We start from the raw sequence: 25,477 nt of genomic DNA on the forward strand, positions 1-25,477 counted from the left end.
CCTAGACAACTTTAATAACTTATTGAGGTCACACTTACCTTTTCAAGACCATATGAGTTCAATATATTATTTCCTTTTGGCAGCAACTACAAAGAGAAACATCATTCTCCATAGCAAGCATCCTACTATGGAAAAGATAACGCTAGGATGTAAGGTCAGACACCTGTTGTTCATCAGAAGTCACATAAACACTATTTCACTGTTGAAAACTGGGAACAGAAAATTACTAGTAAGGCTTCAACCACACAGTGCTAAACCCTCAGTCTCTCAGCATACAAAGTTACAAATGACCAAAGCTACTAGCTTTTTTACAAAGACCAAGCTCAACAGTCTTTAATTGAAATACATTTATAATAAGTAAACATTTCAGAATCAAAATTGGAGGCAGTTGACTGAAAACACGCGCAGACATTCTTGCATTACTCTCCATCCTCCTAGAGAAAAAATGGTTATTTCTGAGAGCAGTTTGATCAGAACAGAAGACTCCCACAAACTAAAACATGTTGTCTCAGTTAGATATTAGCTATGTAGAAGAGTACATTCGAGAAGTCTTTATACTAGTTTGGCATTTTTCAAGTACTTGGCAGCTGGTCCTTTTACAGGTAACAAATATCCCCTTTTTGTCTGAAGAGTGTTAAATCAAAATCCATCTCTTCCAGTCCATAAATATAGTAAGAATCCTATTTAGCTGAAGACTACTGGCTGACTTGCATATTAACATTTCACTAAAATGAAAGCATTATGAAAGACTTATTTTCTATTTAGCAATATCACAACTACTGATAGATCTGGTTTGTGCTACTGATCACTTAAGACATACACCTATGAAACTTTAAGAGAATAAAATCTGAATAATTAAGATACACACTATCTGGAAAAACATCACATGTGCCTAAGGATAGAAAGAAAAAGGTTTTAATACATTTAACTATTTTGTGTAGATAATCATTTAACAGACGATGGCCAACCAATGAAGAAACAAAATACAATACAAATGTTTCAGTCTTTTTCACTCTCTTTTCTCAATACACTTGACTTATACTTTAAGCTTAAGTATTAGTTAAGTAGTTAATCCAGTGACATACAAGCTAAGCAGAAAAATAATTTTTTAAATGTAATGTACCACTAAATTGTTAATATCATTAGTGGTACAACAGCTCAGTACTGTACCACTAATAATATTTTCTTGGTTACTGTAGAGATAAATTTGTAATCTAGGTAATTGGAGTACAACTCTAAACATCCCCATGATAGCTTTAGGTTAAATTAGAATTTGTTTTCACTGCTAACACTGCAATTATGGGCAAAATTGTCTCTACAAGTCAACATATATTAAAAGGAAGATTGTTACATTTTATGATAACTAAACAAAATAAATGACATGTAGGTACCAAAAAGTAAGATTCAAAACTCTATCACCAAAGCTTTTTTGCAATATCAGAGATGTGAGTGAAGATTCTTCTAGGCTGGAATAACTCCATTGTTTCGTGGATATCCCAAGTTATGAACTTCTCTTCCTCATAAAATGAGGAAGTCCAAGAAAGTCCCTACTGAACAGAAATAGCTGGATAATTACAATCTGCTCAAAAGCAACAGAATGCCAATATCTTCAGATGCTTACAGCTGTGTTGTAAAAGCTAGTTCAAAAGTAGGAAGGTGAAATTTGACTTGATAAAGTTTCATTGCAGTGGGCAAAAATGAAACTTGCATTTTGTTTGCTGGCAGAAAGAGAATCTTCAACTCACAAGAGCGCACATAACAAAACCAAACATCCGATCTATTGATTTTAAAACTTTTACTGCAATGTGACATTTAATTGAACAGTAATTACGTATCTCTCAAAAAGAAAAGATGTAAACAGGATAATAATTTTACCTGTACGTATATAGCCTCTCAGATCATTTGAGGTGGGCAAAGGAGAGGGTAGTGTTTTGCAATGATAAAGACAATTTTAAGTGAAATGGATTTTCAATTTAAAAAAAAAAAGTGCCAACATTTCCTAACCCAACTTTAAACAAAATACTGTGCTTCTTGCCCTATTTTAACACATCCGAAAAAGCAAAATAGTTACCCATAATTTGGCATTCATGTTTGCATTTGCTCTGATCTTTTAGATTTCACAAGGCTGCTATCCAGTGTTGCCATGAAATAGAGACTGTAGAATCTAGGTGGCACAGGCTACTTTCAATACCAAGTAGAAAGGAACATGAAGCATTACACTACATTTCTGCAACTAGTACAGTAAGAGTGAAAACTAGAAAAAGTTAACCTACAGTGTATAGAAGAAACTAATTATCTGCAAAAGCTGATTTTTGGTTGTATATTATTTTACACTGTAATTTTCTGCATCTGCTAAATTAAAGTAGACATACTTGCTGCTTTCTTTGCTTTGTTTCTTATATTCTCTTCTCCCCTGCTCCCCATATATCATACACCAAGCATTATGAATATAAGCCCAAATATCCCCGACAATCCAGTGAACAAAGTTAGTTTAATGCACTGGTGTGAGGTGTGAAACCAACAAAGGTCTCTCAATCTTCATCAAAGTTCTGTTGTAGAAGAAAGTTGGCAGCCAAGTTTTCATTCTTCTCACAAGCAAAATACGCCTGTATCACAAGTCCTTCAGGAAATCCTAATGCCTTTAACTGAAGAAAATAAACAGATTTAGAAAGTACATTTTATTATATATTAACCTTATTTGTATACCTAGTAATTTGAGGTGCCACTTAAGCATCTTAAGATGCCACTTAGTGCACAAAGGTGTTGCCTCTGTCTTCAGAAAACAGAATTCTTACTTGAAAAAGTGATCTGAGTCTAACAAACTACCATAAAACATGTCACTTTTCTTTCACTGCAACAGTAACACACTAAAACAGACTCTGATCACAGAAATGTCAGGAAGTAACAGCAGATTGCACCGCTACACAAAAAACAAAAAAACAACGCCCATTTGAAGCTGCTAATTATACAAAGCTCAGGATTGTTAACAAAAGTTGCCTGGAACAAAAGTTCCCAGCTTGTGATGACTAGTAGGTGGCCCAACACGCCACATTAAGCCACACTTCCCATTGTTCCAACTGGCCTTTCTCTTAAAAAAAAAAAAAAAAAAAATTGATTATACATTGCAGCCATAAGAAATACGTTGAGAGCAATAAGTTTTTCAGAAGTCAAGGAACTAATTAATGTCTAGGGCACAATGACAACAGTGGATGAGAACACTAGCGAAGAGCTTATTACTGTGCCGAACAATGGGTTTAGCCTGCCCTTAAAGACATTCAGCAAACCAGTCTTTGTTTTAGCCAAACCACGTACAACCACTTGGAGACTCTTAAAATCCTCACAGCACCCACAAGGCATTTTACATATAGGGCATATCAAATCTCTTTGAAAAACTATGTCCTATTATCCTTTACTAACCATTCCTAAATTTAATTTCATGCTTACAAATAGCATGAATGTGTCAGCTGTAATACTTAAACAGCCCAACTTTGGGAAAGGGGAAAGCATGGAAAGGGGAAGCAGCACGCAGGTCTCTGTTGCGTTTTTGAACAGGTTGTAGAGGTAATAATGCTCTACTGCATAAAGTGGTTTTAAAAAGAAATGCAGCAGACTAGAGACGATGACCTGTGAACATGTGCATGTACAAAGACTTTTATTAGACTAATGTTTTGTCAATTTCCTTAAGATCTAGGAAATTAACACCTTTACTAAAGTTGTTGGTTTTTTTTTTCTGATGATCCTTACATAACCTTTTGCTTTGCCAGTTGAAAAACAGTCTTTGATATACAAAACCACTACCACAGTGTGACACAAGTCTTTGCAACCTGTTCTAAGAAAACTTTCAGGTATTGCTGTCTATGCAAATCTATATTTATTCGGTGTTACATAGGGCATTCATGAACAAAATATATCATCCAAGTATATTTTTACAGACATATTTACCTTTATTTTTACAAAGCTATAATTAACTAATTCTCATGGATAGACAAATAACTGGGTTAAATGGTGACTTCAACTAATCTACTTAACTATGAGAGGTCTTACTATCCACATACTTTGCAAACAGTGCTCATGCAGACACACCTTTGTACCTGGAAGCCTATCACAGCCCCATCTAAAAAAGTACCCTCTGACACTTCTGCAGGAGGAATTACTGCCTGAGTTCCCTCCCATTCCAGAGGGAAACACATTCAATCATCAATTACTACAGATGGCCTCTGATCACTTAAAAGGCTCTGCATCTTCTCAGTAAGACAGATTCAAAATATTTTGGACTCAATTGATAAAGCAAGAGATGTAATTTGAAACAAGACTATAACAGCTATGACATGTCAAATATAAAATAACAAAAATGAGGCAGAACTAGTGAGCATAAACAAAGTTTAAGGCATGTCATACGCATGTACCAGAGTCAAAACACTAGAGCAACAGCCAAGTAACATTTCAAAGAAGAAAGCCTCACCCTTTCTATAGCTTCTTTTTCCTGAGGTGTTACTTGAATGTAGTTCATATGCCCATTTCCAGCTTCTGCTACTCCTCCAGTGCTGGCACCATCATCACTGCCACTTAAACCTTGGCGGGACTCTACAGCTGGCTCGTTCAACATATGGATAAAATGTTCCTGATGTTGGCTTATTTGCTATGATACACAAGAGAATAATTAATATTTCGAAATAAAGCATGTTTAAGTCTGACAACAGGCAAGTAAGAGTATTTATTTTCAGTAAATTAAGGAGTTAAAAAAAATGTGTCAAAAGTGCATACTGAAAAATGATTACATCTAACCATAAGAAATGCAATTTAAGGTTTCCATTCAATTGCAAAGACCCCTCCCTTTGTCTGATGCCCTTTGCACCTCTTGTGAAAAGACTCAGACTCATTTCTAATGTCACAGAAAATATGTTCTGTACAAGCAATAACTGCTGAAAAGCCAACAAAGAATGTTTTAACAGCGATGAACACACTACCCCAGTTAACATCAACATATCCCTTTCTTTCTTGTAAAGCTAAATCAAAATCACTAGCATTATTTTGTCATTTTAAGATTCACCTGCAGTAGCTGAGGGTTTTCCCGTCCAATCTGCTGTAGCAATGCTGGTAACAGAGAAGGATTTTGCTGAATAATTTGTCTCATCTGCTGGAACTGAGGCTGATTTCGTAAAAACTCAAGTGGATGTCCTGAAAAATCAAGGAGGTAACACATTTTTTAAAAAGTTACAAAGATTCTTAATAAAATACGTATCTATGCTATAACTGTACATAGAAATGGAACATAAAAGTGGACAATACACCCCGCACTGAAGAACAGAAGGGCTTGCTTCCCCACACTAAATTATTCTAGTTTTAAGCAAGAACTTTTTATTCTGAGGTTAAACAATACACTTCCTTTTCACATAGCCTTCTCTTAATATCCAAGAGCCTTCTGTCCTTGATCCCCAGCACTTTTCTCTTCATGTCTCATTTCTGAGTAACCTCAGAGACACCTACCCAGCCTACTATCGTGTCTCTATGCCTACAACAGAGTAGCATAGAATACTTGAATGCCTGTGTTTATCACATCCACTCAAACATAATTTTTCTTACCTCCTAATGAACTAGTAGTCGTAGGTATAGTTGCTACTGAAGTTGCCACTGTTGAAGACTGAGAGGCACCAGTGCTTGCTGCTTGAGATGGCTCAGCCACAGCCTGATTATCTCCAGGTATACCCTAAAGCCACAGTTCACATAATTACCTACAGAATGCTAAAAGATATTTGTTTTACTACACATATTATGTAGTTTTCAGAATGAAGAAAAAACATTAATGCTTTCACTGCAAATACAAAGCAGGATGTTGTGATATGTGTACATTTGCAACTGGAAGAGAATACTGTGAAAGAGTAGTTTATTTTTTGAGAAGAAAAGTACGTAGCTTGTATAGTGAGGTAGTAAAGCACGCACTGCACCAGTTTAAAATACATTTCACTCCATCAACAATTACTTGCTTTGAATCCTGTTCTAAGATATCTGACAGGAGTGAAAAAGTTAAACTAAATATAGTGTTACAATATGTTACAGTGTTAAGCAAATAAAGTTACATTGCAGCAACAGAATTGTGGTACACAATGCTAACAGTGAGATTATAGATGCCATACAATCTGGGAAGAAATTGAGATATAAGACTAAGGCTCTTTGGACCTCTTTCGTCAACGTAACATGACAGCAACTGTCGTTTACTCTATCTCGAGTGTGAAAAGGCTTGTATGTAATCAAATTTTAGCAGGTTAAAAAACAGTTAACTTGCATTTTGTTTATTTTCCATGTGTAAACAACTTTATATAGGAACTAATTGCTTAGGAGGACACATCTAAAAAAGAACAATTATAATAAATTACAATGTGGGTTATACCTACGAGACCTTACTTAGTCTATTACTTCTCTCCTGTATGGAAATCCTTCAAACTTCCCACCCAGACCATGTTTTCCTTACTGTCACTGAGCTCCTGCACCAAGTTCATCCTTTCCACCATCCTCCCTGAAGCCTAGAAGCTTAGGCAGCTTGGCCTGGGCACTCTTCAGTTTGTAAACCACAAAATGTAAGGAACAGGATAGGTGGAAATAATCACAGAATTTCAGTGTAACCAGATAACAAAAAGGTTTGGCAAACCTACCACAGAAATCACTAGGAGGTAACACAGATTAAAAATCCTACTCCTACTTGTTCTTCACATGAGATGTTCATCACTATAGCTGAACAAAAAGGATGAATAGCTAATATAAAAGCTAATATAAAAACAGCTAATATAAAAGGCCTCTTCCAAAAAAGGAGAACTAGACAGTGCTTCAGGCAAAACTTTGCCCTACCGTGAGGTAAGATGTATGTCAGATTATAAATCACCTAATAACCAAGTCCACTTTCAAGCCACTGACAGGAATAAATGCAATTTTTTCCTGTCGCATACTTCATTACCATTACATGGCTTGGTTAGCTTGCTACACATCCCTCCCTCCAGAGAGGGGGAAGAAAACTTCACTCACTACATAATTCTGAGGTAACTCTCTTATCAGTGCACTGCTTAAATACCTTTTCCCATTAAATCAGTCATTTCTGGGAATTTAAGTATAATATAGGATCTTGGGTTAGTCTTATGAAATCACTGATTGATTTTGTCTGTTCACAGGCAGGTGTTATCACTGCAATCTGTGCCCAGACCAAACAGCGTATACTTTTTAAACCTTAAGTTTGCTCTCGAATGGAAACACTATGGAAACTAGTTAATGAAATTTACTTAGAGACAAATTGTCATCTTGAAAATCATCTTAAGTTTTAAATATAACCTTGAAGTATCACTCTCCAAATAACCGAGACTGTGTACAACTATAATCAGATGAGACTAGTGAGGTGTACACACCCTGTCCATAGAACTATCCAACAGAATAAAGCATGATATATCAATTCACGTAAAATTAATTTTGATTGTAAACATTCCTTGGACAGCAAAAAGGCCATTTTTTTTCTTATGGTGGATTAAACAACTCCTCACAGTTTAAATGAGCTCCAGAGCAGTTTTTAGCTGACACTGTTCTCCATAGGGTAATATTCACATGAAGCCCAGCACAAGGAATGTACACATTTAGAACAGAATAGTTCCAGTTGGAAGGGACGTACAATGATCATCTAGTCCAACTGCCTGACCACTCCAGGGTTGACCAATAGTTAAAGCTTGTCACTAAGGGCATTGGCAAATGCCTCTGAAACACTGACAGGCTTGGGGCATCGACCACCTCTCTAGGAAGCCTGTTCAGTGTTTGACTACCTTCAGGGTACAGAGGTATTTCCTAAAAAGTTTCTAACTAAGAGGCTGCAATGAATCATGTGGTTGTTGAAGGAAAGGCACGACTCCTTCCTAATGAAGGGCTAAAAAACGTCGGGTCAAAGCGAGATCTGAATTTAAATGCTTCAAAGTTGAGTATGGGGTAAAGAAAAAGAAACAGTGCCTTCTGGAATCAAGACCTCCTTCTGTGACCACAGCTCAAATACATAGGATTACGTCTAGATTCTCAGCCATGAAAACTGAACAGCTAGTCCTCTGAACCATGGACAACAAGTGGAAATTTCAGGGCTCACTGAAGACACAGTTACACTTTAACCGCACTCTCTCGATATTTTCTTTCCAACACTTCACAGGTGCCCTTGGTGTACTCATCCTTTAAACCAGGACAATGGTATAGATTTACAGCTCTCAACATCCTAATCCTACACTGCAGATTACATAAAAGATAGCATCAATTATGGCTTGGAGGCACACAGAGGGTCAAAGAACAGTGTTGTCAATGGACCACTATTAACTAAAGATAAATTTTTTTAATGCAGCAGGATAGTAAGGAATATGTTCAGATCACAGCAGATCAAGAACAATTAAAAAGACCATTTTCAGTAACAGGATTCTTCTAGAAGGACAAGAGAAGTCTGCCAGCTACTACAGAATTATAGAATGTCCTGAGTTGGAACGGACCCACAAGGATCACTGAGTCCAAATCCTGTTCCTGCACAGGACAACCCCACAGTTCACACCATATGTCTGAGGGCTTGTCCAGTCACTTTCTGGACACCATCAGGCTTGGGGCCGTGACACCTCCCTGAGGAGCCTGTTCCAGTGCTCCACCACTCTCTGGGTGAAGAACCTTTTCCTAATGTCCAACCCAAACCTCCCCTGGCACATCTTCCTGACATTCCCTGGGGTTCTGTCACTGGTCACCAGAGAGAAGAGCTCAGCGCCTGCCCATCCTCCTCCTCTTGTGAGGAAGCTGCAGCCGCCATGAGGTCTCCCATTAACCTCCTCCAGGATGAACAAACCCAGTGATTTTAGCCACTCCTCATACAGCCTCCTCTCTAAACCTTTCAGCAACTTTGCAGCCCTCCTCTGGACACTCTCCAGTAGCTTTATATCCTTTTTATCCTGTGTTGCCCAGAACTGCACACAGTGCTCCAGGTGAGGCCGCACCAGTGCAGAGTAGAGAGGGACAATCACCTCCCTCGCCTGGCTGGCAATGCACAGTATGAAGAATCTCACTGTCATGCATCTTCTCAAGCTTTGGTGTGCCATTCCACAGTTCATCACCGACCTGCCTGCTACTGCCCCCTTTCCCCTTTCAATCTCATTTAAAGAAAGAAAATATATTCTCAGTAAAGGATAAAACATATTCTCAGTAAAGGATAACACAACACAGACAGGGACCAGCCTCTAAAACAGAAGGATCCATATTAAACACAGGACCTACTGAAAGAGTAGAAAGGAACTGCTGAGACCAGTCAGACTTAATCATTTGGCAAGTGCCACATGTTGAACTTCATCATAGGGATTCTCTATTTCTATTCAAGACTTCCTGAACAGGAATAAGCTATAGCAGGGAAATAGCAGAGTGTACAAGCTCTGCACACAGTACATGATTGGCACACATAAAGCAAGCCCAAAACTTACAGGATGCACTGGATTTATGGTATATGTACAGACTAAATGAATAGTAAAATCAATGCTTTTAAGGCATGAAAAACAAAAGTTTGGGATTCCAGATGTTTGAGGTTCCACACTTAAGGCCGACAAACTGGAACTACTGCATTCACCCTAAGGGCAAGACAATACTTATCACCTTTCAGTGGCCTAAACAAAGAATCATTTTGGCTGAAAGAAACCCTCAGGGTCTTCAACTGTTAACACTGGCACTAAACTATGACCTAAGAACCTCCCCTATGCATCTTTTAAACATCTCCAGGGATGCTGACTCAACCACTTCTCTCAGCAGCCTGTTCCACGGCCTGACAACTCTTTGTGTGAATAAATGTTTCCTAATATCCAATCTCAGCCTCCTCTGGGGCAACTTGAGGCCATTTCTTCTTGTCCTATCACTTGCTTCTTGAGAGAAGAGACCAACACCCTCCATGCTACAACCTCCTTTCAGGTAGTTGTTCTCATCTAATACTAGATGAGAACTGAACTTTCTACATTTATGTATTCAGAACATTTGTTGCCTGTTTAGAAACTGCAGGTTACAAAGTCTTGGGATCACTACTGTAAGTAGCAACCACATCAGTGACTTGTAGTTTTAACTACTGAAGAAAAACTTCATTAACAAGAAATGTTTCATGACTAGAAGTAAAAACGCTGTTTTCTTATGAGTCTATCAGAAATTCATTCCATATATATTTTGTTTCAAGATACCTGACTCCACGATTTTAATAAAATTAATAAAGTTCAGATTTGGAACAAGCAAAAGCTGCATCAGCAGAAAAAAATGGTATGCTAGAGTGAAAAATGCACCTGAAATACTGATGGAGCAACGAGCTTCTAGACAGATTCTCTGGTGTTTACAATTCACCTATTAGATGAAGGTATACAATAAGAAGTAATCAAAAAAGCCCGTAAAACAATTCACAAGATTTCCATTCAAGTGCAGCTACTCTTCTTTTTTCTCTTACTCCAATGATGTTCATTTCCCCCTTCAAACTGTATCTGTCAAATAAGAAACTGTTTCTTCTCCAAAACACCAGTTAAACTAAGCACACTTCAAAAAAGTTTTAAATCTGTCTGTTTGGAAAGTATATTATTAAGAACACTGTGCATTATTAGTAGAAACAATGAAGTGAAACTTAAAATAGCCTTTGTGATGTTACAGATACTAGTAAAAAAATACAGCTAATGCTGTCACTAACATGTGACTCAAATTCATTCCTTGAGCCAGCTACTGGCAGTTAAAACTATCACTGTAACTGGACATAGTTTACATACATATCCATATAAATCAACAAAGTGACAGAAGTAGTTAGGGATGACTTCAGTATTTCCTGGAACATATTATGACCCTCCAAATCCAAATCTCAGCCTTCCAGATGCTCTGCTTAGAGATGGTTTTCCTCTATGAACACGTATTACTCTCACCAATTGGATAATATTAAAAATAACAAGTAAATCACAGTTATAACTATTCTTTAGTGAGGACAAAACAGAAAGTGAGAAAACAAGGTGTCGGTAAAATAAATTGCTCACCATTAAAAGGTATTCCACCGCTCTGTCAGGATTGTTGAAGCTGGCTCTCAGCGCCGCAATTACTTGCTCGCGTTCATAGCCCATTGACATGATCTCAGTCACCATATTCTCATAGGACTGACCTGTCACTAGAAGTAACATGACCACCATTTTAAGCGAATAAGCCAAAAAAAGCACCAAAAAAGTCGCATTGGATAAATTTCACTTCTACCCAAATCTGAGTCATTCACTGAGGAATTAAGAATAGCTCATATTAAACTTGCCATGATTCTGTTGCTTTAATTCCAAATATACTCTGGTGGTTTCATTATGCATTTGATTGGAACAGCAGACAGTAATGAACACAACGCAAACTTTATAGAAAAAGGCAGCACTTGTGACACCTCTGTACTCATAATTGAAATAATATTCCCTCTCTACATTTTCATCTAAGGTGAAGAGTATCCTCACAGGTAATATTCAATTCCTGATGTAATCAAGAAAAGTGTCCTGCAGTGTAAGTTTGGAAATTAAGCTTTCCAGGCAAAAATCTGCCTGTGAAACTGTTGGCCATTGAGGCTTTCCTTAAGAAACTTTACACTATGCTATGGTTAGAAAGATGACAAATAATGATGACCAAGTTACAACTGTATATTGCTACATGCTGGTGACGATGATCTAAGTCACTTAAGCAACTTAACATGGACCAATTCAAGTCAGGCAGAAGACCTAATGTTACATCTAGAGAAGCCATCTAGACCTCCATGGGAGCTTAGGAGAACAAGTAAGCTCATTTAATTCATGTAAAGTTGACTAGACATCTATCACTTAAAATCTCTCACCTCTCACAGCATAAAAGAACGGGCCCACACCTGCAATCATCAAAAGGGTACACACACTATATATGAAGCAATTTAAGGACAACTGATCCCTATACTAATGGTATTGTAGGGAAAATTACTATCTCTTCACAATCCATTTTATTTCCCTTCCTCAAAAGTAGACAGCACGTTTAATAATAATTAAAAAAACCAAACTATTCTATCATAAATCGTATCTGAGCAACATCTTAAAGGTTACCTTGCTGTGCAAAAACAGGGGAAAAAACCCACAGGCATTAAAATACCTTCTCCTTCCTTGAATAAAAGAAGGAGATTTCAGTGGAACTCCTAATCTCAGTAGAACACTGATACTGACTCTCTAACACTAGCAAGTTAGTGGCAGAAGAGTTAAATAATTAATAGTCACCATAAAAACTAACATTAAAAGAAGTAAAGGGAACAAATACTGCTAAAGCTACTCTGTTAGGTAAGTCACAATTAAAAGAACCAAAGAAAAGACAGAGTTTTATTCGTTTAGAAAGGTGTTTAACTCACGCCAAAATTAACAAAACCACATTGCTTGTTTTTTAAAGAATGCTTCTAAAGAATCAGTGCATGTATGACTGAGGGCAATATCCTCAAGAACAAATAATAAAACAGCCCAAGCCCAAGGATCCTTGTGCATTAACCTTAATGATAAATAATGGATTTACAACCCTTGACTAATTTGAGTATTTATTGTTCAGATATCAAAATAATAGTGTCAATCTGAATTTTAGGAATGCTAAGTTTATGTCTTCATATACAACATCAATCATTTTACATCTACTTTCATTTTTTAGAGGACATAAAAAAACCTCACCTGGCTCTAAAGACAGGTATTTCTGCACATGCCTTCAGAGAAGCAAGAAAGTCAAGCCAACAATTGTTCCAACACAGTGATTTTGTTAAACTTACTGCTCATGTTCTTACACCGCACTAGTTTATCCATACTACTGGTAACAAACTAATAAAGGTAAACAGCAGGCACAACATATTTTGATCTAAATAGTTAGAAAAACATTTCTGTAGTGCTCTAATAAGTTAGGTTATAAGCTAGAAGAGTATGACATTTGTTACAGAAAAAAACAAAGATACAATTAGGTTGACTTGCTCTGGACAGACTGCTATATAAGCCGTAATTAAATGACAAAGAAGGAAACAGAATTACTGGGAATTTAGGCACATGTACTCCAAATACGGTCTACTTACATAAGTCATGCAAAAGCAAGACCAAGAATAGTAATTCAGGAATTGCACACCTGCCATGTCATAATATAGAGTCAGGCCTATCTCTGCATAGTGCTACTGGAAACATTTGTGAGGTCAAAGTTCATCTGCTCTGCTCTTTGCTTTCATCTTCAGATAACATTTTAAAGTTGGATTAACTTTCAAAGTCAGCCCATTGCACTCCCCACAATAATTCTTGTCCTCCACTCTGAAGAAAGCTTAGGTTGCTCCAGTGAAAGATACTGTTGCACAGGAATGGCAAGATGTGCAGAACTTCATGTAGCACACAAAACCACATTGGCTTTCAGTCAGTGTATCTAACTGAAAACAAAAGCAATTTAGTAGAAATCAATCCCCATTTTTAAAGTGAAGCCAATTATCTTCAGGCAATGTAACTGAGAAGCCACAGTAAGAACATGCCTGGGACCCTACTTAGGATGTAAAAACATACTACATGAATTTGTGCAAGCAAATTCCTTTCAAGACAGTTTATGAAGAAAAAGAACCATAGAGTTCATGTCTATTGCCTTTAAAAAAATTTTGGCATATAACCCTTGCAGTATGCTCACCCAGGACATGACATTCAATACGTATAATTTCCAAACTGTTTGGGACACATGGGTTTACTATATCAGATACCAAAGAACTTTCATATAAGATGATAGTGAGGTGATGCTACACTGAAAGGAGATATATGTTTTTGTTTTCAATTCAAAAGATACGTGAATCAAGACTACTAGCTTAACTCAAACTGTTGCTCGTTACTGTGTTAATACAGGGGTGTTCAACTCATTTTCACGGGGGGCCACATCAGCCTCACGGTTGCCTTCAAAGGGCAGAATGTTATTTTAGGACATCATAAATGTAACTACTCCTATAAATGTAACTACACCTCTAGTGTAATGTAAGTATTTGTGATGACTACATCTCAGCCACTAAGGTATAATGAATGGCTGATGAAACTTGCAGCACCTCTGGTAGCAGCAGTCACTTCAAAAATGTAACAGAACTTGACTAGCTACCCCCTACAGAATGTATCACCTATTTCAGCTCATACATTTCCTCATCCTAAACCAGTATGTCTGTTCTAAAACCTGAGCTGCAGTTAAACCAGATTAAACCTGGTTGCTACCACCAATACATGTAAAATATTACTACTGCTCCTAAATCACCTTGGGTTGCTTAATCACAACACCTGCCTCCAATATCAACATACTCCTACACAAAAAATTAAGTTAAACTCTTTAACTACTTTAACTTTTTGTACCAAGTTGCAGCTTAATGTTACAGAGATAACACAAATAAAAACCCCACCTCTCCGTTATAGTTTAAGTAAGAGTAAGGAGCTGTGGGTTTGCCTAGTAATTTCATAGCTATCAGAATAAGCATAAACGAGGGGCAGAACTTCCTATTGTTCTTCCTCTGCCTACTCCACTATGAAACAAAGACATTTAAACTGTCAAAAGAAAAGTGAATTAAGTACATGGAGACATTCATTCCTCAACCCAGACAGCAGCAGATTCGGTGAATTTATCTAATCTGAATGTGTCAAAAGACAGTACCGTCAAAGCTGGAATGAGCGCATTAGAAAGGCAGCCATTTATCAGACCTGCACACTGGGAAGTAAATGTGAAAAGTATATACATATTTAGGTCCAGTCTTCTATTCAAGACACTTCAAATTGTATAGTTAGAAGAGAAATTAGGGGAAAAGGGAAAAAAAACTAGGAATGACAACAATCTTCCTTTCACACAATAAAAATACATGAACCGAAATATTCTTCAGTAAAGAAGTTCTCGATGCTGGTTCTAAGATAGCAACTTCAGGTCTTAGAGTACTTCAATTATAACTGTAACAATGACAGATACAGAAGAGAATGTCAACATCTGCTAATCCACCATTTGTTTCTGCTGCACCAAAATAATGTCTACATTAAAAAAACACTCCACTTACCAAGTGCACTTATAGCATCCTCAAAAAGATTTGATCGAGATGTATCACCTGTTGTACTGTAAGATGAAGACAAGTGCAATGGTAATTACAAAACTTTGGAAAACTTCCTGTTTTTTTCAAAAAAAGCAGCAGCAGCTGTAACTCTAATAGCCCTTTTTGTTTCTAAAAAACCAACAAAGCTTTCCAAAGAGATCTCTTTGGTCTAATAGTGAGACCAGATTTTACAAACTTACAATGCTACCATTTTTAACACAAGGCCAACCTTCCCCCCTTGCCCCCCAATAGTTTGGCTCTTGCCCATCTGCTCATGGATTAGCCATCTGCTTGCTTGAATGTTTTAAAAGGTGGAAGCATAAGGTAGATTTTCGAAAGCACACAGCAGTCTCACTAACTGCTTCCCCACAGTCACCAGTTTGACCTCAATGAGGACTCAAGGATTCATTAAAATCTCAGTATCCTGCTTTCCCAGGAATATAAACCGCTAACATTTGCACTTACTCCATCTCAAGTTATCAAAGTGTTAAATTACAGAATTAAAGGCTCACCTCCATGAACACCAAGGAACACAGAGGCACAACTCCAGGCAGAAGAACCCCAGTTAACTCAGTCAGAGCCAAGGGTGCCCCTTTCCTGGCTCGTCCCAGGGCTGCAGCTTAAGGTATCAGCCCCTAGGTCTCAGGGTGACACCCTGATGGGTCAACGGGAGAGGGTATCCATGTTGCCTTACAAGATCAAGGGTATTACTACCTACAGAGTGGTGCAACTCACCACAGGGTGCCAGGAAAAAATGTCTGGAGATTGTGCAAAACTTATCATGGGATATCTAAGGGAAGACTCAAAAGCAGGGAAAAGGAAGCATCAAGGCACCCTGTAGATGAAAGGCATGGGTAAGGAGAGTGAAAAGAGGAAAAAAAGAGGCCAGTCACATGTAAACAACACTTGCCTGACCATGACATGCACCTGAGCACAAATGCATCCTGACTTTAAATAAATTCCATGTCTAACTATTTTTCATGGTGGGGAATCTCTCTGTTCTACATGCATGTGTGTGTATGGAAGTTTAAGTGCCCACAACTGGACAGGGAACCATGTGAGTTACAGAGATCCACGTGTCTGTGGAGCCAGCAACTGCAGAGACCAGATGCTGTGGAAGTCTCAGTGCCAGCAACTGGAGAAGGGGCCACAGGAGTCCACACGCCTGGGGGTTTGGCAATTGAAGAGACTCGAATGTGGACATATTGTGTGTGGCCTACATGTAATCACCAGCAAGCAGGGTAAGACTCTTGAGAGCCAGTTATTGAATTGTAAATCAGAGTCTGCTGCTGAAGAGAATGAGGGTCTGGGGGTCAGCTACTGGTAAGGTCATGGGCCTCAACCAGCTGGTGTAGAAACCTGCCCATGTGTCCATGAATGAAGCAAGTGGGAGACTGGGGAATTTGCAAACTAGGTACCTGTTTTAGTGCATATTTACAGCCAGTTCCTGGATGGATCCTCTGTGTGTGTGCATGTGTATATGCGTGCAAAGGGAATCTGAGTTATCAGCAAATGGACAAGGGGGGCAGGACTCAGGCAGTCACATGCCCAGGTACCAAAAACCTGGGAGACCTGAGATCTGGGGGCCAGTTTCTCTGAATAGACTGTCTAAGTCTAGCTGCTGGAGAAACTAATATTGTTCATTTGCATGTTTGTACACAGGCATTTTGCACTAGTGGGCTCTGCCTTGAGTAGCCTGAAGTGAACAGGATGTGCATGTTGGTGCTGTATGGTTGCTTGAGTGCTGTTTTCTTCCTGCCTCTGTTGACCCATGCAGCTGATCATCAACAGGTATACGCATATTGCGTGTATGTACTGGGAATACATGTTCAATCTTAATACTTGATAGACCTGGGGACTGGGAGCTGCAGCAGGCTTGCATCTATCAGGCTGACAGAGTTGGCAGCTCCTATCAGTAAATGAAAGATCATCAGCTTAATCTGCATCAGCTTTCAGAAGATGTCACTAGGAAAAAAAATCTAACAAGGCATTTACAAAGATGTATCTTTTTATGAAAGAAAAAATTTGTTCCAACAAGAATGCTTCACTAGTATCTATCATTATTAAAATTTACAACTAAAAAAACATCAAAGGCAAAATGGGACACCAGATTGTCTGGTCAACCCTCAATAAATCTTCACCAGCCTTAGTAATTTAACTTCAAAAGCAAATCAGAAACAAGCACTACTCACTGAAATCAAGGCAGGTGGAAACAACAATGTATTTGTTAAATAGTTCTCTTGGTTTATTTTATGTACACTGAGGTTTCCTTACTGCAGTTTTATAACACTGCAATCTGTACATGGAAAACCCGGAAAGCACTGTTTCAGTATCAAAGATTTAATCTAATATTTGAACCTACTGGACAAAGTGGGCAGCAAAAGAAACCAACCCATGAATATTAAAACAAAAAAAATCTAAGTTATTTGACTGATAAATGAAGCTTTATTTGTATTCCATTTTAAAAATATGTCCGTTTCTGAGAATTGCAAAATTAAATCAATTAGGGTACTTAGTGCAAGAGATTTGTGATGACATCTTGAAGATATTAGGCAACTGGAAGTTAAGTTTATAATCAAATCAATATTTGATGGTGTTTAAATACAACCACCTCAAAAATCAATGTCTCGTGCACCAGTATTCATATAAATAACACACAAATAACTGAAAACCAGTGTATGAAAAATGAAGATTTGATGCTTTGCAGCACTTCAAGGGCCATTACATTACAGTTAGCCTTTTTATCCCATAAGCAATTTAAAGTGAGCAAAAAAGGCCACAGTATACAACACCGTTGAAATCTCTAGCTTCCATTTTATTTTCTTAAATGTAGAGAACTGAGGTTAAAAGACATTCCAATTCCTACAACTATCTGCAGATGGGCCAAGGAGCATTCAGAACAAATAAGCTTGTTGCTTTAAGACATTACATGGTTAAGAGCAATGCGATAGCCTACATTTTGGAGGAAAAATCTCTTTCCAGAAATTAAGAGACTCTTACAGCAATAAAAAAACTTATGGTTCCAATCTAACCAATATGAATCAAAACATAATCAGAGGTCTATGAACAGGACAGGACACATCCCTCTGAAGTCTTAAAAGACCTCTGGGAACAGTAGGTCCCCACAGAGGTGAATATCCTCCGTCTGAAAAGATAACTTGTAGCACAGGGATTCTGAAATCCCTAATGGGAGTACAAGTCCTGTGTCATTTAAATTTCCACTCCACAGGTTTAGTTCCAAGACCACACTTCCCACAGGAGAAAGTCTAAGTGGGGAGGGGCACTTCTTACCATCAGTAATGTTACACTTGAGCCAGAGACTGCAGTTACAGTTAAGAATGAAGAAAAATTATGTAGAATTGAGACAATGATTGGACTAACACTGTAATGGAAAATTCAAATCAAAACTAGAAGCAACAGAAATGGACAGGGAAGTAATTTTTGGAGTCTCATTCATACCTCTCAGTTGAAGATGGGCTGATAGCAGCTGGTGCCTCAGGTGTTTTTTCTGCTGGCTTCTCTTCTTGAGGAGCACTCACAGGTGCAGATTCACAAGCAACTTCATCTGGTGCTGGTGGTGGAGGAACAGGATCTGGCACAGGAGCAGCAGTAGGGACCGGTGCAGTGACTGGCACAGCAGCTGCAGTTGTCGAGCTAACAGCACTAGTAGCATTTGACTGCTGAGTCGCTCCAGCTGCTGCTTTGGGCTATAGGAGGACAACAGAATTCACATACAGCACAAAGCTCCTAAACCCATGATTTCTATGGTCAACACATTGATTTATGTCTGTTAAGACCATTTGTGTTTGACATCGCCCCTTCAACATCAAGCATAACATCAAAACATTGCAAGATATTAAATCTAAAATGCCTTGTTTTGTGTTTAAACAGGCAACTGATACTGTCACTGAAGTACTTACTTAGACACCTAAGTAGTCACATTATTTGAACATGAAGTCAAATGCAAAGTTAAGATCTAAATATTTACAGACTGCAGTACTCTAAATATGAAAACAATAATGTGTTTTACAAAAGTGGATTTTTCAGAAGAAATTAAAACAGTTTTCAAAAGATATCTGACAGGCATAAAAAGCATAAGGTTTTCTCACCACTTGAAATTGGAAAAAAGTGATAAAGACAGACATCACATTTCATTATGAATGCTATTTGCTGGAAAATGAGATGCTGAAAAATTTAAACTTAACCTGCATCAAGTTTTACTTACTTATTCTTTACATTAAAAGCACTACATAAATAGCATTCACAGACTTTGAGTTCTATAGAGAGCACCAAAAATCCAGCAGAATCAAGGACTACCAAATCTACAGCAGCAGATTTAGAGTGGGTAATACTTCCATATAATTGTCATTTAATCTTCACATCTCTACTGGAAACATGAATTTTGCTTGCATGAAGTATTAATCCAATTATATGTGCTTACATGACAAGGCATGTCTTATCCACAAAAGAGTCAAGGAAAAGGAAACTGAGCTTAAAGACTTTATCAAAGAGACCATAACACTGCAGAGATACCCAAATGCAAGACACAGGTCCTTTAATCTAAGAAGGCAGTGCATTTAGCAGTTCTTAATGGAGGTCTGCATTTCTTCTGCTACAAACAAAATGAAAGTTGTACTCTGAAATCCCAACTGCACTTGTTTTCTTGTACTGATAAATGCCTTTTCTCCATGTGAACCACAGACTAGAACGCTGTTTGTGCAGGAGAGTAGGAACAGTTATGTCCAAACAGAGATCTAAGAAGCCAATAGCAGAAAGAAGTGAAGGGCAACTGAACACAGGGGTTTTTTTGTCAGAAGGAGGACCTGTAACTCCAAAATTTACTTCATGTCTCAAGACAGATGAAAAGCCAGTTTATTCATAACCCAAGGGTCTGGAATGCCTAGAAAAATCAGTGGCTTGATCCCCAGAAGCAATCTGGTGACCAGTTAAGAGGAAATATACTTCAATACATGTCACAGTCATTCTCTTTAATTTGACATTACAGTCATTCAAAACTCACAAGTTTGCTGACTGGCATTATGTATCCCCTCTCTATTGGTTTAAGCTGTTGAGCTTGACAAAAGAAACAGCCATGAGTTTTGAAAAGCAACCTGGCAAAACTGGAAGAGTTCCACATAGGGGGTTCAGTGACAAACTATCTAGGTTCCCTTCTTCCTTTTAATCGTATCACTGGGAAAAATAATGCAGAAAAACAAGAAAGAAGAAACTGTAAAATCAGCCATTGCAAATTCTTTTCTTTGTCATAAACACCACAGAACAGCAACCAGCATAAGCAAACTAGGACTGTGAAGCAGTATCTCATTATCTCAAGTATTTTTATCATTGACCCAAACCTTCACATGATTAAATTCCACTGGTTTTAAGGATAAGCATATACAATCATTCATCATAATGAAAAAAAAGACTGAAATCAATGCAATTTCCTTTTCAAAAATAAGGACTACTCACTTTTGTCACCATAACCACCACAAAGTTCTTCTCATCTATTTTGTATTCTTTAAGAGCAGTATCATCATTAAGGATTTTACCTGGCAAATTGAACAGATACAAAATTATAAGTTGTTATTTACCAGATTATTAGATGGTCTTAGAACTCCCTCACATAAACACAGTTAGAAAAATTACATAAAAACACATTTTATACAGATTTATAAACATTAATAATCCTACAAAAAGTGTTTTGGCTATTAAGTGTTAGCAGTAGAGCTACAAGTCATTTTCTTCCTATGATGTCCACAGTACCAGTTAGCTGGAACGCTGTTGCCTTAAGTGTTGAGATGCTTCAAAACATTTAAAACAGAAGCATTAAATCTAGAGAAAGATTTATTGGACCTTTAACACAGATACAAGTAATTTAGAGGAAAGGCTTAGCATACAATAACCTTAACTGAAAAAAATATGCCTGCTCCTAGACACAGTAAGAAAATTCCTTCCCACTGATCTTCTGTTTGCCGTTCATATGAACTATTTAAACCTCCCTGCCACAAACTAAGTTTATCTGCATTATATAAGTTTGTGACTTTGCAACTGTAATCTCTTCTTTAAATAAGAGTAAAGCATTAGAAAAAGCTAGAATCACTATATATCCTTCTACCTTGACATACAGATTAAACACCAAAAAAAAAAAAAAAAAAAAGAGAGAGAAAACCAGAAACGTTTATTATACTTTCACTTCTTATGTTTCATGATCAGTGATGGTACTGTGGGAAGGTAGATTTGCCTCATAAGAACTCAGAAACACTTTAAACCACATAGACTTCCATTTCTTTTAGGATAAGCTGATTTAGAGGCAGTACCACAAATCAGAAGTTTTAGAGCACCCACCTCTATTACAGAATTTTGAGGAAGTATTTTATTATTTTAATTGATTTGTTTTCAGAAGACCTGCCACGAACTGCTTCCCTATTTCAAAAGGAAGTTACACATTTTCACAATCATTCTCAGTGCTAGTGGAACACAGCATTGAACTGTAACTAGCAGGACACATCCTTATCCTGATGATTGCAAGGAAATCAAGCAATGCATTTACCTTACGGCACATGGAACACAAATGAGGTGGCACTGTCCTACTCTACACTGGTTCCACCAGTCTTGCAGGTCAAATACTCAGATACTTATTATATGTACTGTAGTAGCAATACCTGCAGCAGATGGTGCAGCTTCTGACTCAGAACCTACACAGGTTTACTTACAGTTTTCTGATTTATAGGCATTTTGGGGAAGAAACTTGCAAATCCTGTCTTCTCAGGAAACACCACTCAGGGTTTCTAGACTTTACCCTACTACAGATGACAACACAACAGATATACCTCACCACTGATTAGCATAACCTTTTTAAAAAAAAAGTATTTTTGATAACAAATTATGTACTTTTATCAGGTTCAGTTGGGATATCACTCTGCTTTACCAGACCATGAAAATTCTAAAGCCCATTTTAATCAAAGTAAAAATTTCATCAATATACTCTTGTTATATCTCTTGTCCAAGAAAAAATACAACCAATGACTGGACATTCTTCTAGTCTAAATCTTACCTTACAAAGCTGCAGATAAATTTTGGCTTCTGAAAATACTCAAGTAACATCATATGATCTTATGCAACTCTTGTTTTTTTTTAATCACAGAAACATAGTATTAAGAGGGCTACGCAATTACACATATTGCACAAGGCCTTCTGCCTTACTGTTTCTTTATTATACATGCAACTTATACCTTCATGTTCTTGATGTGCATTGAATCCACTAGAAGTATAAGGGCCATAAAACTTGCTACGAAACATGGTCCCGAGGAGTCTGTACAAACATGGAACTGACTCTGCACTTCTCTTCCATTAGTATCTTTCTACTGCGATTAGTGGCTTTAGCTTATTAGAAGTGGAAAATCAATACTGTTTACAAAGCAGAATACTGAAGAAGTAAAAAGACCACGTAAATTTCCTTCAAGCGCTGTTTGGGAGAAGAAAAGCACTACAGGGGGTATTAGAATAGAATGTTTTAAGTTCTGACATGAAATGAGAACAAAAAACTGGATCTGTGTACTACTGCCAGAATAGATCAGCCAGGAAGAAAACAAAAACAAAAACAAAAAAAAAAAAAAAAAACCAAAAAAAAAAACAAAAACAAAAAGTAAAAAGTGTGTGTGTGTGTGTGTGTGTGTGTGTGTGTGTGTGAAATAAATAAATAAATAATCAAACATTACCTCAATTAAAATAACTTAATGTCTTGATCTGACATTAATCTGCTTTTTGCTAGTACATAATACATGTTTCTGATGACAGAGCTTATGGAAGTATTGAAACTATCTTTGTTTAGCAAGGATTTGGTGGTGGGTTTATTTTGTCAATACAAAAGAAATAATCTGATTTTTTAATTCTCTGAGGTACACACAGGAACGCTTCAGCTATACACAGCATCAGCTAAACAAAAGACAAAAGTTAATCCAGAACAAGATACATAAGCTACATAAATCTTGATTTCTTGTAACAAAAGCTCTTTCTATGTTCCACCCAGGACTAAAGCTGACAGCATATTGTGCTAGGAAAGCAAAGATAACAACAGAGACATGTATTAAAACCTGAAAAATTCTGATTCAAAATTAAGAGTTCCCTTTGACAACAAGGTTTGTTGTTTATTTGGTTTTGTGTTTGTTGTTTTGTTGTTGTTATTTTTTGTTTGGTTTGGTTTCGGTTGGTTTGGGTTGGTTGGTTTGTTTGCTTTTTAAACCCATTTTTGTTTCTATACTTCAAATCTTTAGAAGACATTCACATCAAAGAACATAAAAAATATCCATTACCTGCATAAATTAGTTTTTGGCCAGCTACTGGAAAGGCATCTTTCCCCCTTTCTGATTCAATCTTCTCCTTCAGTGCCTTCACCTAAAGCACAGAAATAGTCTTATGAAAAAGCTGAACAATACAAACTTAATTAAGTACAATTAGTTCTAAGTTTTAATACTAAAAATTAGTCTTCAGCCATATCTTGTGTCAAGTACATCAGTCTTCCAATGACTTCATTGTAACTGCTTACAGAGCAACACATTCCTGCCCCAAATATTCTCTCAAAAAATCAAATTTCCCCATGAGGAGTCTCTGAGTTTACAACACAGTGAAAAAATGAGAAATTTGGGCAAAAAAATGCTGTTACCTACTGACACATTTGCCCTCCCTATTCCTTCTCTGAATGCAGGGGGTACATGTGCTATACACAGCTGACAGCTTTTTTCAGAAAGGAATGCCTGTTTTTTTGGTAAGGTCACCATGACATTCAATTTAACTCACTTGTATGATATGAAGCCTTAATATACAGAAACTTCTGCAAACTGTCCAATTGTTCATTCTACAGGAGTAGTTTTAAACTCTTCCCTCCCCCATATTTTTTGGAGCTTTGCATAGCAACTTCAAGCCTATACATGAAAGCGTTTTGCCTTTTTTACTGGCTTATGCAGACCATGCTTTCAGAGCACCAGATACAATAGATCAAATGACACTATGTTAGTTGTCATATATCAGAATGCCCATATTCTTCAGAAAGACTTCATAACACTATGCTGAGGAGATAAAAGATGTCCCTGTAGAAGCATTTCTGCACTGATCCAGTTGAAACCATGATTTAAGACTTACTCCATCTTTTTACAGTTTTTGTTCCTAATATTCATAAACATTTTTCATGAAATGCTGCAATTGAGATGCGTATATCTAGCTATTTAACCAGCTAAGCATGTAAAAATGTGTTTACCTTGACAGCTTACATCAGGCCAGCAACTACGTGTGCCACAAGTAGCTTTAGTATTACCATTTTCTGTTAATTTTTAAAGCTGTAGCTCACTGTTAAGGTCGCTTAAGTAGTAAATACACTGAAACAGTATTTTTAGGTGCCAAATATTTATTGAGAAGTTGAGCTTTGTGATTCTCAGTATAATTCAAATGTCTGCCACTTCACATTCTGGTCATACTTCCTGGATTCACTTCATTCTTCTGTTAATTATGTCTTAGACCTTTTTGTTACCCTTTTCCTTCACTGGTTCCCTCGCTTCTTCTTGCTCTTCCCCTCACATGTTATTTCTGTGTTTCTTTATTTATCTCTTTACCAGGCTAATCCTCTCAGTTTGGTCCAAAAGGGACAAACCAAACTTTACACTCACAATGAAGCTGCATCTTTTCAGTCAGATACATGAAAAGGAGTGTTTGTTTCACCAGGCTTCATGACCCAGCAGAGAAGGTCTGCAGAATCAAACCTCATTTTAGAGGCAGGCAATTAAATCACTAGGCACAGAAGGAAACAGAACACAAGATATGACTTCACTCTATGGGACTACACCAAAATAGGATGCTAAATCCTTTTTAACTCGGCAGATAGAGGAAAGATGGTCTTGGTATTCTTATTATGTGTGGCATCCCAGCACCTGCCAAAAGCTTCAGAATCAGTCTCTATACAGCCAGTTGCTATTCTCCAGCAAAACTAACAGCAGCTCACTGCCATCCACAAGTCTTCAGACAGAGCAAAACCTTTACTTATTTTAATAATAATTTGCTGATAGTATCATCATTATCATGCACACTGTTCTATCCCTGGATTTACATTTATTTTTAAGGAGTATGTCCTTGAAATCTAAAACTCTGATATGGCCCCCGGTGAAAACGAGTTTGACACCCCTGCACTACAGCTTTCTGAATACCTGTGAAACCCTTACCTCTGAGAAGTACACTCAGCAAATCAAAGAGATGCACCAAAAATACCTGCAACCGGCACTGGTCAGCAGAAAGGGCACAATTCTTCTCCACGACAATGCCCAACCACATGTTGCACAACCAACATTTCAAAAGTTGAACAAATTGGGCTATGAAGCTTTGCCTCATCTGCCATATTCACCTGACCTCTCA

The 25,477-nt window shown here is 37.5% G+C and overlaps 1 protein-coding gene across 1 annotated transcript in view; it reads right to left on the reverse strand.

Moving 5' to 3' along the window:
* Window positions 1-304: 304 nt before the first annotated feature.
* The window catches only part of RAD23B (RAD23 homolog B, nucleotide excision repair protein), a 38,714-nt gene continuing 13,541 nt past the window's right edge, over window positions 305-25,477 (reverse strand). The window contains exons 2-10 of the mRNA XM_080363163.1: window positions 23,392-23,473; window positions 20,549-20,628; window positions 18,539-18,786; window positions 15,047-15,102; window positions 11,025-11,152; window positions 5,584-5,707; window positions 5,051-5,178; window positions 4,463-4,639; window positions 305-2,645 (exon numbers count right to left, since the gene is read on the reverse strand). Of these exons, the coding sequence (XP_080219289.1) occupies window positions 2,532-2,645; window positions 4,463-4,639; window positions 5,051-5,178; window positions 5,584-5,707; window positions 11,025-11,152; window positions 15,047-15,102; window positions 18,539-18,786; window positions 20,549-20,628; window positions 23,392-23,473 (1,137 nt within the window). The 3' untranslated portion in view covers window positions 305-2,531. The remainder of the gene's footprint in view (window positions 2,646-4,462; window positions 4,640-5,050; window positions 5,179-5,583; window positions 5,708-11,024; window positions 11,153-15,046; window positions 15,103-18,538; window positions 18,787-20,548; window positions 20,629-23,391; window positions 23,474-25,477) is intronic.

This window comes from Nesoenas mayeri, assembly GCF_963082525.1.
Source record: "Nesoenas mayeri genome assembly, chromosome: Z".
Taxonomy (NCBI): Eukaryota; Metazoa; Chordata; class Aves; order Columbiformes; family Columbidae; genus Nesoenas; species Nesoenas mayeri.